This window comes from Phalacrocorax aristotelis, chromosome 8 (assembly GCF_949628215.1).
Source record: "Phalacrocorax aristotelis chromosome 8, bGulAri2.1, whole genome shotgun sequence".
NCBI lineage: Eukaryota > Metazoa > Chordata > Aves > Suliformes > Phalacrocoracidae > Phalacrocorax > Phalacrocorax aristotelis.
Window position 1 is genome coordinate 22,366,344 of NC_134283.1, and position 13,923 is coordinate 22,380,266.

At 49.3% G+C, this 13,923-nt stretch overlaps 1 protein-coding gene across 1 annotated transcript in view; it reads right to left on the bottom strand.

Moving 5' to 3' along the window:
- Nucleotides 1–13,923, bottom strand: part of HYDIN (HYDIN axonemal central pair apparatus protein) — a 149,189-nt gene that overhangs the window by 14,471 nt on the left and 120,795 nt on the right. The window contains exons 50-66 of the mRNA XM_075101795.1: nt 13,659–13,831; nt 12,991–13,189; nt 11,680–11,779; nt 11,035–11,134; nt 10,382–10,550; nt 9,864–10,102; nt 9,434–9,548; nt 8,392–8,596; nt 7,795–8,030; nt 7,018–7,169; nt 5,861–6,053; nt 4,870–4,978; nt 4,017–4,313; nt 3,327–3,469; nt 2,771–2,989; nt 1,410–1,570; nt 464–576 (exon numbers count right to left, since the gene is read on the bottom strand). Of these exons, the coding sequence (XP_074957896.1) occupies nt 464–576; nt 1,410–1,570; nt 2,771–2,989; nt 3,327–3,469; nt 4,017–4,313; nt 4,870–4,978; nt 5,861–6,053; nt 7,018–7,169; nt 7,795–8,030; nt 8,392–8,596; nt 9,434–9,548; nt 9,864–10,102; nt 10,382–10,550; nt 11,035–11,134; nt 11,680–11,779; nt 12,991–13,189; nt 13,659–13,831 (2,923 nt within the window). The remainder of the gene's footprint in view (nt 1–463; nt 577–1,409; nt 1,571–2,770; nt 2,990–3,326; nt 3,470–4,016; nt 4,314–4,869; nt 4,979–5,860; nt 6,054–7,017; nt 7,170–7,794; nt 8,031–8,391; nt 8,597–9,433; nt 9,549–9,863; nt 10,103–10,381; nt 10,551–11,034; nt 11,135–11,679; nt 11,780–12,990; nt 13,190–13,658; nt 13,832–13,923) is intronic.

The following is a 13,923-nucleotide window of genomic DNA, read 5'->3' on the forward strand; positions in this document are numbered from 1 at the left end:
TGCCTGTGGCAAACACTCCTGTGACCAAGCTAGGAGGGTTAATTTTAGACAGTGACTTTGCATTTGCCCTGTGCTGGGGAACTGCACACAGACAGCGACAGCAGGTCAGCTAACTCGTCCTTACACTATCAATTTTCCCAGTCTCAGAGACTTCCCAAAGAGGTGCCCTGATGTCCCCCTTCCCAGTCTTGAGCCACCATGTGGCTCTCCCCTGATCCAGCTCCCATGAAGAGCACAAGTGTCAGTGCAACTGGAGGAGGGTCTGAAAGGCAGAGAGGGAGCAAGGAGAAAGTCTCCAGCTGCAGCTGAGAAGATGCTGATGAAAGTGGAGGACTGGATAGGGATGAAAAAAGTCAATTCATGTTCTGGCGTGAAGCGGCATGGTCTTCTCCCCAAGCCCTCAGCTACTGGTTGAAACAGCCTGGGCAACCCCAGCTGCCACAAAGAGCTAGTAGAGCCTTACCATCCAGACTGGGCGGGAGCAGCTCCCTGGTTTGGCTCATTGCCCTTTCATCTTCTGCAGCCACCATCCAGGTATATTCCACAGCTACATTCCCTGTATTGGACAGCTGGAAACTGAAAAGCAAGAAGGATAGAAAGAAAACATCCGATAAATACAAAGCAAGTAGAAAAGTAACACTGTATGGTGGGCTTCTGGTACCCTTTTCTTTATGCTGAGTAGCGTCGTCTTCCCCAGGGAACTCTGCCAGAACTCACAGTCCTGGGCTGCCTCAAGACAAAGTATTTCAAAGTTTGGAAGTTAAAGAGGAAAGGGCAGACATGGTGCCCAGGAGATTTAACCCAAGGGTCTTATTCTGGTCTTGATGTCTTGGCTTGACATTATTTTGACTGCAAACTCATCCTCGAGCAGATGAGGACAGGCAACATGCAATGAAAGCAAACCCATGGTTGTTTTTAGCAGAAAGGCATGGCAGAATTGAACCTCTCCTGGCATGTCTTGGCAGGATAGTGGCCACCATCTGCTGCTTGGCTTTGTGTGCAGATATGTGGGCCCCAGCACCCAGCCAGGACTTGGAAAGGATGAAACAAAAAATTATTTGTTTAAAGAACAGCAGGTGAGACTGAACATAAAGCCTTAAAGGAACTTGGGTGTTCATGTGGGAGATCTCCAGGACCCCAGGACTTGTGGAAGCTGAAACCTCAGACCCAGCAGGCAGCAGCATTGCCCTCCAAGGCTGATCAGCCTGTTGGAGATTAGAAGAGGTTGATTAAGTGGCCAAGCAATGAGCATGACAGTGTAACCTCTGCCGGCACACGACCATGAGAAGAAGGAAAAGCAGAGGCCACCAGAGAGCGTAGTGTGGCTCCAGTGAAGCAGACACTGGGTCTGCCCTGGGCAAAGGCAGTTCCCATTCGTGGGTCCCTTGGGCTTGGCCTCCAGCACTCACGTGAATGTCCTTGTCTGGAAGAGCAAGGTCTCCTTAAACTGAATCATGTCTGTATCCAGCTTGAACTCAGCGTAGTCAACGACAGCACTGATGTGAAGCTCCACCTCGCGGCTGCTCTTCTCCAGGACAGTGTGAGCTGGTTCTGGGTCCGTCTCGATCACCTCCAAACAGGAGAGGGAAGAATCACTGAGTAGAGCCCAGAAAGCCAGACCAAGCAGGGATTCTTTCAGCCTCCAAATTCAACCGTGTTGCAGGGGCTAGGAAGTACCATTCCCATTTATTTCCGTGGAAAGATGACAAAATTTGACCTTTCTGCTGTCGTATTTCTTTCTACCTACTGATCAAAGCAATCACCATCATGACTGCAAATACACGCATGGTGACTATGGCTGGGTATCAGTCCCCGTGTTTCAACCCTGTAGAGTGTCTGACCTTTCTCCTGGCCCCCTATAAATCCAGCAGGCCTCTAAACTAGGATTAAGTTCCCCTGCTGGAGCTCTGTGAACAGAGAACCACAAGAATGAACAGACCTAGAAAGCACTTTTTCCTTTTTGCCTTAGGAGAAAGTGCTTTCTAGATGTCTCATGTGGAACAACAGCCACGCTGGTGGGGGCTGGGCTTTTTGCGATGGGAATGAATTCACTAGGAAAGTCTCTGACTGCTGATGCTCTGATGGGGAAGAAGTTTGGTTTAAAGGTCTTACGATGGTTCAGAAACTAGCGAAGAACCATCACCCAAGACAACTGTGTTTGGCAATAATTACAGTAAAAGAAAGAGTTTATGCAGATGATACTTCTCTGGACTCCTGCATGACTGCCACACAGTGCCTGGGCTGCCCCATAATGAGATATCCCGCATGATATAGAGACCACAACCAAAATCGCTGGTATTGGTGTAGACTGAGCTCAGAGCTCATCCACAATGTGCTGGTGGACTAGCCAGCATACAGAGAAGAGTGCTAGTGTTGCTCTCCACTACAAAACAAGAGGCAGACTGCAGTGGATTTAACTCTTCCTTGGTGAAAAGCACTGAATCAGATGAAGAGATTTTTAACACCATAAAATGTGGTACCATAAAATGTGACCTTCCATTCAACACAGGTTGCAACACTTCAGCTTTTGGCAGAGACTGATGTTTAGCCACATGCAAGTTGTCTGTCAAAAAGATTTCCCCATCTTATGTGAGTGTATCAGGTCACTGTGCATCCACCTCTTCTCTAAAATGCACTGCTAGTTAAACTCTCGGATGGATTAAATGTCAGGAGGAAGCAGGAGCTGCTTAGCCAGCCGAGATGGTGGTCTGCTACCATCAGCAGCTCTTTTTGTGGAAGCCAGGCTAGCTTTTGCTATCGTGCTTCTTACCTTCTTCTTGACAGGCCATGTGGCTGCCAGGCCCCTCATGGCATCCACCCACTTGACAGTGCGCAGGCGGTCATCCCAGTCGGTAACCTGCTCTGGTGGCAGCTGGAAGGTGATCCTAGCCACCTTACATTTCACAAGATGCATTTTGAAGGTGACCGCAATGTCTGATTTCAAGGTCACTGTGATGTCCTTAGCACAGCCAGCATGGAGGTGTCCCACCTAGGGAGAACCAGAAAGCCAAGACAAAACTGGAATCACTGGCAAGGGCAGGACTGATAGCAAAGGAATTGATGTGGTATGTGGCTGTGCCAGGAATCTGCATCATACTGCATATTTATCTGAGGTTTGATAGAGAAAAGCACAAAAGATGCCACCTGCCATAACACAAAGCCTTTTCTGAGGGTCTGACAGCCTTGCCCTAGCAAAAGCAGGGACTGCATCTCCTATGTGGCACTGGAATGGTCTCTCACTGGTATGTGGCGACTCCCTGCTAGCTCCCGGGAACCCACTGGGCAGGGCTTGAGCAGTGGGGAAAAGCAGAACCATCTATGCTCACCTGGGGGGAGAAGTGAAAGGGGGTGCTTGCCAGCCACTCAAACCGCATCACATCCACCCTGCTGCGATTGGTGATTGTGAAGGTCACAGTGTAGGGTGTCCCGATGTGACAGTCCCCGAACTGGATGTGATTCACTCTGGCAGCTGTTAAGAATGACAGCAAGGGATCTCAGTGTGCGGTGAGGTCCACCCACCCCCCTCACACACAGACACATGTATGTCCAACTTCCTTTCTCGCTCTAAGCCTTCCTCCCTCTGGGAGATGCAGTTCCCCATCCTACCACTTTCAGAGATACCCCCTGACATGTCCCTAAACATGTGGCTGTGTCTGTGCAGAAGGACATGCAGTGCAGCAGCACTGCCTCTGTGCACAGGGCAGGCATGCTCACAGACCAGGTCCGGTGGGTGACAGCACAGGCCTGGTTATATAGAAGACAAATTATCATACATGGTACACCATGGGCTGGTGGTCTCCTTTTAGAGACCTCTGACCCTTCCTTGCTTAGCCTGCATGCCTGACAGAGGATCACCCCTTGTGTTCTCAAGTGTGGCTGCTCTGCAGGCTACAAAAGGCAACAGGATCTGTCCACTAAGTCTGGATCACACCTGCACTGGCACAGGGTGAGCAGAAATGTGAGAAATATGTACTTTCCTGTTCCTTGCACCGTCTTGGCAGCCTCTCCTTTCTTACCCTCAATTATGTCTTCCTCCAGATTGCCCTCAGTGTCCTCCTCCTTGCTGTCTGCCACTAGTCCATGGATGTTATCTAGCGTGAAGTCATCCTCATAGCCTTCACCCACCAGCTGAATGTTGGTCTCTTCATAGGGATTGTCCACCACTGACAGGTGGATCTTCCCTTCCACATGTTGGGCCAGGGTGGGTTTGAATAGCACTTCAAACTCTGCTAATTCCCCGTGTTGCAGGACCAGGGAAGCGGTGTGAGGCTTCCTCTCTGCACAGCAATGGAAATCTGAGACAAGTGATACAGCTGTACAGAGGAAATATTTCCATGAGGTATAAGAGGAATAAGAAGTTGAAACCCAGCTGTCTCTAAGCACATGTTCTCCCACCACTGGTTCCAGACCCTTCTCCTATATTCACAAGACTATGACACCATCATGCATACCACTGATTAAGTGTCTTAAGCTCAGGCTAACACCCAGCTCTCACTCAAACTACATCCAGCCAGCTCCTGCCATACATAAAGCTAAGTCAAAAAGTTGTTTTGGCTTTTGTTGGCTGGCTGTGGGCTCAAGGTCTGCCTCTGTCCAGGCTGGTAACTCCCCACATGCAGCAGAGACCTCAGACAGTCCATTCAAGTGCCGATGGTTCCTCACAACTCAACCCACCATGTCCACAAGAACAGAAAAACTTCCTACAACTTGCTAGAAGAAAACCCTGTGAGGAGTCCACATGAAAAACCAGGAGTACAGAGAGCCCCAGGAAAGAAACTACCTCTAACATCTGGCTGCTGCTTGCCAAGCCAAGAGCAGGGCACACATTTTCCCTGTGTGGATGACATGCTTCATGGTTAATGAATTTACCTTCTCCAGGAGAGTCTTCCTTCAGGCCCACAGCTTGGTAGACACAGTGTGTGGTGGGCCTGGCTTTCAAGAAGAAAACTCCCCGTTCATCCAACAGGTCTATCATCAGCTAAGAAAGAGGAACAGAGAGAATGACCACACTAGTGTGGGTACAGGATGGCACATGGATCGACACTGTACTGCTGCTGGTCCAGCATGGGGAACCCAGCACATTCCCCACTTCAAACACAGCTCTTAGCACGAAGTTTAAGTGAAATCAGACAGGAAAAAAAGGGTTCAGAGGCATCTAGATATAACTAAAATATAACCAAACATGACAGAAAGTACTAAAAGTAATGAGCAGAATGTAATTAAATTACAACTGAGTTTTACTAAAATATAGCAAAATGTGATCAAATATAATCTAATGTAACTAGGACATCACACACTCCCAGATGAGAATGAAACCATGAGAAAAGGGACAGGAAAACTTCCCACCAACTTTCTTGTGTTGTGTTCAACTGAAAAGAATAGACTGGTCAGAAAAATCACATTTCCAAGACGAACACCCTTCCTGGAAAGAAGTAGTCGGTTATTTGCATAAAAGGAATTTCTGAGACCCATTCCCATGCAGTTCACTGAGGCACAGAGTGGAAAGAGTAACCAACATAAAACCCAAGGGTGGGTCAAGAGTTGCGAAGACAGCAGCAGTGGTTGCAAAGGAGATGGAGACAAAGTTCTGCTCAAAGGCTGATGGAGCTTTCCTAGAGGGATTTGGCTGAGAAGTGAGACTCTTCCCACTGGTTTGCCAAAGCATCTTCCAGGAAGTCAGAGGGGAGTATTCTCCTGCGATGGAGTGGCTCTGAGCACAAGGAAAGGGTTTCTTTTGGTGTTTAATTGCATGTGTAGAGTAGTGGTGCACCTGTGCATCTCTACCATGTTTTCTGTCACCTCTCCTCCATGGCACAAGAAATTGTTCCCAGACCAGAGCATTCCCTGAGCAGGTCCTCACCTGGACAGGTATGAAGCCACTGTTATGAAGAACCAGAGGGAGTTTTTCTGAATCACCCAGCAACAGCTTCTTGAAGAGCAGCAGAGGGTTCCCTCTCTTATTGTGAAGGACTGGGCGCAGGACCGTTACCCGAGGCAGGTTCCCATCTCCACTGATATCGAAGGTCAGGCTTTGTGCTTTAATTGCTGCAGGGCTGCAGGAGAGGCAGAGGAGGAATCATTATGGCTGGCACTAATCCATTTCCAACTTGCCAAGCAATGAAGCGAGTACCACCCACTTCATTTTTCCTGGCTGGCACTCCTGTACCCCACAACACACCTCCCAGTCAGATCAGGGCCTTCACAAGAGGAATCTGCTCTGAAGAGCCAAAGCCTTCCAGAGTAACAGTTAAAAATTATTTCACTTAATTGAATCATGCAGTACAGCAGGTAAATAATGAGGCAACAGATGAGACATGGCAAATTTGCTGGCTGTGGTGATGAGAAACATACGCAAAAAGCACAAGCACAGCATGAAAACAGTATAAAAGCAAGGAGGGAGAAGTAAATAAAACCATCAGTAAAGATTATTTCCAAGGACGCTAAAACAGGAATTGCTTATTAGGGAAGAAAGCTGACTTATCTTGTCCCAGTTCAGCAACTAAAGGGTTGGGGAAGAGCAGGTCAAAGCCCCGGTACAAACACAGGTCCCAGGACAGATGAACTGGGCTCCTCTTTCCTAAGGGGTCCAATCACTCCCTAATATAAAATATCTTAATATACCCCAGGTAGTCACATAGGATCATCTCATTTTAACAAAAACAAGGAGGAAAGAATGCATGTTGACTTGCTGGCACAGAAACCTTTTCATCTAACCCTTTGTCCTTGGAAAACCCCAGCTCAGCTGTTGCACACCTCCATTTCTTTCTGATTCAATAACTTCCAGCTAGCTACCTAATGCCACACTGTCTTCATAGTCACTCATATAGACTAAACTATGACGTTTATTTTTCTGCTCTGCTATATCTAGCAGTTAGCATTAGATAATATAGGAGGCAGTAAGTACTCTACCTAAGGCTACTGAAAGCATTAGGGTTAACAAGAGGTCTACGTCCTCCCACAGGAGAGGCAGCTATGAGAAAGGTTGTCCCCACCCCAAGATTTTACAGGGTAAGTTACCTTGCCTGGACATCAAGGGAAGCCTCAAAAGTGCACTGGTAGTTCTGCATCGTTTGTGGAGTGAAGCTCACTGTAGCAAAGGCATGGGAACGGCTGGGCACACACATCTGAACAGGATCCACCTCAAACACATCACTAATGCGGCTGTTGAGCTTGGGGGAACCCACAGAATGGTGTTAGGAGGAAACATCCTTCCACGTGATGCAGTCTTAATCATATATGCACGATGGGGAGCAACCCCAGACAGCGTGTGTTCCTTCCTGCTTCCCTGGACAGGCTCCTCCTGTCTTGGAGTGACTCCAAAGTGGTGCTGACCTTGCTCAGGGAGCTGCCATAAAGCCCAGCAGTACAAAAGCTTCCTCTGAGGGCTGGGCAGCCAACCCAGAGTACATGGGAGGTGGGGGGCTGCACAGAAAACTGTGCGAATAACCTAGAACTGGCCTCTAAAGAGAAGGAAAAGACCAGGGAGCCTGAGGAAATGGTCTGCTTTGAGCCCTGGCACATCAGTCCAGTAAAAGCCCCACTCAGAGCGCGATTCCAAGAGATATTTGGAAGGGTTCAGGTCTCCCAGCAAATACCCAGAGGAGTGAGCCAAAACCTTGCTTGAGACACGCTGAATTCAACCCAACTGTCACCCCAGCATTGCTGCTCTCCCCTGTAGTTTGACCTGCACAGAGCTGGACTAGTCCAGGCAAGAGAAAGCAATGAATCTGGAGCACAAGGCAGGCTATTGCACAGCCTTTAAGAGCAACAGTCCCCTTGGTCTCTTGTTCTTACCTTACTGGGGATGGGTTTGATGGAGAGGATCACGTCACAGGGGACTTTGCCCACATTGTGGATCTTGAAGCGAGCTGTGGCCCGGTGCCCAACCAGAACATTAGTGAAGATAAACTTGTTCTCATCTGCGATGAACACGCCCTTGTCTTGCACTGTCTGTAGGATCTGGCAGAGGTTGATGTTGCTGCAGATTCGATGTTCCTCAAAGATAGACTCTATGTCGTCAACCAGAAATGCTGCGAGCAGACCAGAGGGAGGGCTGAGGATGGAGAAGCCTTCCTGCTGAATTTATCTATTGGCCTCTCAGAAGGCTTGATAAGCCCTTTCTGCCCAGGTAACTGCAAAACCCAACCTTGGGTGAGGGAGTTGGCTCTGAGGATGGAGCTCAGTCACCCTCAGTCTTAAAGGGTACTGCTCTCCTTTCAACCTTCCACGCATCCCTCCCAGCTTTTCACTGCTGGCAGACTTTAAAAGGATGAGAACCTCTGAGGATTTTCAGATGGGACTTCAGGGTCAGGGTGCCTAAGTATCCAAGTAGTAAGTTTAGGTGCTGATCAGCAGCAGGTCTGGCCACGGGAACCTGTGAATGGGGTGTACCTGGAAGGCAGGACTCGGCAAACAGGGTATAGGGGATGCCAAGGGGGTTGTCCTTGGGGTCTCTGTCGCTGACATCGATGAACAGGCGCTCCTTGCATGCCCCCAGTGGCTCTGCATAGCAATCCACTGTGATTGTCTGCTGGCCCCCAGGAGGGATGGAGCCAAAGCCAGGGTACACCGTGAACATGCCTAGAGTGAAGCGAGCCTGTGGAAAGAGTCCCAGGAGAGGCTGATCTCTAACAGTCAGCATCCCCAGCAAGGAGTATGCCACTCCTTGGCCTCCAGCTGGGCCCAAGCCCCCAGTCCCAGGAAAGGATGACTACATGGCCCAAAGGCAGCCCCAGGACGAGATGAACAAACCAGGAGGAGCTGCAGGCCTGCCTTGAGTGGCATAGAGAGAAGAGTTTGGGGGTAAAGGGTGAAGGTAGTAGCTGGGATCCTTCAACCTCCAGGGGTAAAACAGGAGAGCAGAAATAACGGTGAGAAATTATGCGAGAGAAGAGAGGGGACTGGGAAGAAGAAAAAGCAAGGTCATCTGATATCTACAGACTAGGAGTTCAGACAGGGACGTTCTGCATCCATGGCATTCACAGACCTATTTTGGCTAGCACCTATGAAACACATAGGTGCTCCCTCTCTTGCTCCTGCAACTCCAGGTCTGAGCCAGAGCATGGGGCTGAGCAACTCTTGCCCCTGCTTGTGGCTGGGAGATGATGGACCTCCACAGAATCATAGAATCATTAAGGTTGGAAAAGACCTCTAAGATAATCAAGTCTAACTGCCAACCCAGCATCACCATGCCTCCTAAACCATGTCGCTGAGTGCCACGCCTATATGTTTTTTGAATGCCTCCAGGGATGGTGACCTCTCTGGGCAGCCTGTTCCAATGCCTGACTACTCTTTCAGTAAAGATATTTTTCCTAAAATTCTTCCATCACGCAGATCCTGTCCCATCCTGTGGTGATGAGCCCCCGGCCCGGGCACAGCAGTATCCCCCCACACCACCTGCAGTGGCACATGTTGGGGAACAGGAGCCACCCACCTGCATGAAGGGGCTTGCATCCTTTTGCAGCGAGTGCTTGCTTTGCTTGACTGAGGGAGTCATCTTGCTTAAGTTTTCACTCTCATGGGAGTGGGAAGACTTCATTAAATATGCACTGAGAAGAGGAAGCAGAAAATATCCATCATGCTGAGTTCCCCCTGCCTTTCTCTGAGGTCAAAGCTGGCCTTCCTCCCCATGGAGGAAAGCCTTCCTGCACCCTCCAGGAGCCATCAGGAGCCTGCAGTACCTATTGCTGTAGCTTACAGACAGATCAGCTATATCACCAGCTTCATCCTACACATGGTTATACCAAGGCATTTTTCTGCTCCATGTTCACAAGCCAGTGATGCGAGCGGACAATAACCTGTCACACAGCAGCTGTGCTATGGTGCCTGCTCAGGCAGGAAGGGTGGTGCAGGCCTTCTCTCACCTTTTCCTTGGCAATACAGATGCATCCTGGTCTGCTCGGTAGATGAGGAATTTAAAGTCGAGGATGCCTTTGTTCTCCAGCGTGAAGGTGCAGGTTTTCCTGGTGCCATTCATCATGGCACCGAAGTTGATGAGCAAAGCAGGGTAAATGCTGTACTTGCTGAACACAGCTTTTGCTGACACCCTGACTGGGATGATGGCAATGGTTTTGCCTCCTTCACAGATGCTGGGCTCAATCACCTGCAACCAGAAGAGGGGTTGGTAAATACAGCAGAGCTTCTATCTCTGTCACCTGACCCCATTTCAGGTCCCCATCACCTCATCCTCCCTGTTTAAATGCCTCCTCCAGAGCCAGATTTTCAGCTCTGCTTAGGAAGCATCACAAATGGTTTCTGAAAGACTTTGTTGTATATGTATGAGAGAGGATTCCCCAGCTAAAGCCTTCCTTCCAGAAGACGCACGTCCTGCTTACACTCCCAAGACATGGTGTGCTAACACTGCCTGGCCCAGGCAGCTCACCTGGCAGTGCAGGATGGGTTTGTCTTCAATATTTATTTCCACCTTGGGATGGAAGAACAGCTGGACCTGCACAGGGCGCTCGGAGACAGCCAGCACGCCCTTCTGCGGCTGGATAGTGAAGTGGGATGCCAAGTTGGATATGTTGGTATCTGCTGTTTCCAGACTGAAACTGGGGAAAAAGAGAAGGAATGAAGACATCTGCATTTAAAAGTCCAGGTGCCACCAGCACAGCCAGAACTTCTCATAGGACCATAAAAAAAATAAAAGTTTTGCTTGAGGAATCCCAGATCTTGACAGAATGAAGACAATCATGAGTGTTGCAAGCTAACCTCAACACTAATTTTTTTCGTTCCTTCCTTTAGAGAGTCTCATGAAGAGAAATGAGCTGACCCTCAAAGGAAGGAAATGAATCTCAGCAGTGAGTGACTTAAATTTCAGGGTCTCTCCTTCTTGTTCCTGCTGAGCTGTGAAGAACTGCTAGTGTGTGGCTGGATTTTCTATGAAATATTTGAGATTAGAGAGCCCAGGTTTTGTATTCACCCAGCTGATGAGGTAGCCAGCATGGGAACAGGTTCTAGCCATGGACAGAAGGAGAATGCAGGCCTGGACAGATGGTGGCACCATGTATTCACAGACCAGGCAGCTGGACCTACCTGTACGCAATCTCATACTTTCCTTTGTTCTTCAGAGTCAGCACTTCCTTCACATCATCCAGGACCTTAAGGATTCCAAAATCCACTCTGCCGTCTGTACCTGCAAAAAACCCACAGAGCAAGGTAAGAAATGGTGAATATTTGTGAGCTGCTGCAGACTACACCAAGTGACAAGATACAGATTTGGGCTTCTCAGGCAGCATAAACCCATTCTCAGCAAGTTTCCATTCTTGGAAGTTTTCTCTAGCTACTTTGTTGCCCTTTGTCTTCTTACTTGGAGAATATATGCAGGGTTTAGTAGCTAAGGGGCTCAGTCTCCATCCCCTTGCTTCCAAGCACAGATCCAACAACTTTGTGTGTTGTCCTGAGCCTTCAGGAGTTGCCAGCTGCTCATTCACATCACTGTTGTTTCAAAGCCCCCAAATCAATCTGCACATGAAGTTGCACACTTTGAAGTTCAGAGGTGAGACTCAAAGCTGCCTGCGCCCTGACAGTGCTTCACTCCACGCAGCTTGCAGGATATGCAGTTTCCATATCCATGCCATGCTTCCATGCTATCCCATCCCGTCCCAAGTGCTTTGGTTGCCCACCTGCCAAGGCAATGCAATGCACCCAGACTACTTTGTTTTGGGGGCATCCACTGACCTTTAGAAATGCTGATGCTCAGAGCAACGTCATAGGCCTCTGCAAGGATTTGGATATTTTCAATTTGAACAATCCCCAGGATGTTTTCTGCATCTGAAACCTGAGGCAGCAAGAAACAAACACTGCTTAGACCATTCTTCTAAATTCTTTTGGTAGACAATATATGAGTCCTTGTCTCTGCTGGCTGCCTCCACCATGGCCTCCCATGCTTGACAAGCATTTGTGGACTCCCAAGCTCTCCTAACCTGTTCATCTCATGGGCTGACCCAGCAGGATTCTGCTGCAGTAAGAAACCCTGTCAGCTCAACTCTGCACTCCTACCGCAGAGAACACTGCTGCTAAAGCACCCTGTGAGGCACAGTGATGTAAAAACAACCACAAGAAGTGTGACGTGTCCCAGAGCAGGTTGCATAGGCAACCAACCCTCTCCTATTAAATCACCCAGGATTCCTGCTGAAATGCAGCCCCTAAACCACAGGGAACAAAATCCCAGGGTGAGAGCTTGTTGCTTTACATTGAGCCCCAGACAGAACCCAGGACGTGTGCAGGGAAGACACTGAAGTCTGGCCAACCAAACAGCAGCATTCAACCATGCACAGCAGCAAGGTGGTTGTAATATGGGCTCAGGAGCATTCCATAACCCAGGCGTAAGCCCTGCAGAGGCAGTGGCTGGTTATACGGGGTGATGTGGATGCTCAGGGATGCACCACATGTTAGGACAAAAGGAAATGGCCTTAAGCTGCATCAGGGGAGGTTTAGATTGGATATTAGGAAAAATTTCTTTACTGAAAGAGTGGTCAGATATTGGCACAGGCTGCCCAGAGAGGTGGTAGAGTCACCATCCCTGGAGGTGTACAAAGAATTAATCGATGTGGCACTCAGGGACATAGTTTAGGGGGCATGGTGGTGCTGGGTTGGCAGTTCGACTTGATGATCCTAGAGGTCTCTTCCAACCTTAATGATTCTATGCTTCTATTCTGTTGAACCCAGTCTGAGGCAGCAGAAATTGGGGTCGTAGCACCCTTATATCTGTCAGGCACATCTCTTCCTGACTCACAATATACTTGCCCGATGAAGCTTAGCTACGAGAGCACCCTAGTGGTCAGTTTCCAAAATGCCTTCTTTCAGTGAGAGTCCCTTGCTTCTAAGGGACTGCCTCACCCCCGCCAACGTGGGTAGAAAGGAATCTCACGAAGGGCTCATCCTTTTGCCCTCTTTGCAGGGTATCCTTTCAAGCACAGAATCCATCCCCAAGAGCACAAGGCTGATCGTTCTGCCCCGCTCTGCCAGGAAGGGGATGGTCCCCCTCACCTCTAGTCGGATCATCTTCTTAATGCTTAGAGCCTTCGTGGGTTTGAAATACAGATGCAAGCCAAACTCAGTGCGGGGACCAATGATGCCCTCATCTTGTGACACAGAGAAGTCCTCACCGAGGTTTTCCAGCCCACTGAGCCGCCAGGCCGCAGGCAGCGGGGTGCTGTTTCGCAGGACCAGGGTCTTGCTGTCGCTCCTGTAGAGACAAGACGACACTCAGCACCAGTTGCTCAACGGTCATGTGAGCCTTGCAACTGAATGCAACTTGCAGCAGCCCTATCTATGCATATGAAACCATGGTTAAATGTTTTCTCTATGTCACAAGCCTCAGAGGTGAGGTTCTTGGGGGAGGGCTTGGTGTTAGAAGTGTATCCAACAGAAAGGTGATGAGGAGGAGCAACCCGACTGCTCTCTGAACCAGCAGACAAGATACAAATGCATTGAGATGCCCATTGCACAGCATTGCTGGGGGACTGTGGAGCTCATGGCTGTTATAGGATATCGAAACCAGTGAGGAATGGTGAGCAAGAGATTGGGAATTGCCGGGAGAAAGAGGGATGCTAGCTCAGCCTCCAATCTGAGTGGCCTCACAGCCAGCAAAAGAAGCTGAAGGGGAACTTGATGACACCTGTCGTTCCCAACAGAGCAGCTGTGGAATGACTGACCTGTGCAGAAGCAGCTTGTCGAAATGCACCTGCCTGGGGCTAACGCCCAGCTCCACCTGCACCCCCTGGCAGCATAGGTGGAAGACCACTGGCTCTGGGTTGTCCTGAATACAACAGACGAGGTTGTCTTCCATGAGGCCAGCTGAAGTGGGGTACGCCCAAATGCTCAGCTCCTAGTGCCGTCCCCGCAAAAAATAAGTATGGAAGAGCATTCAGTGAGCAGGAGGAACAGCTTCTGGACACTTCTACGGCACCTGCCCTACCC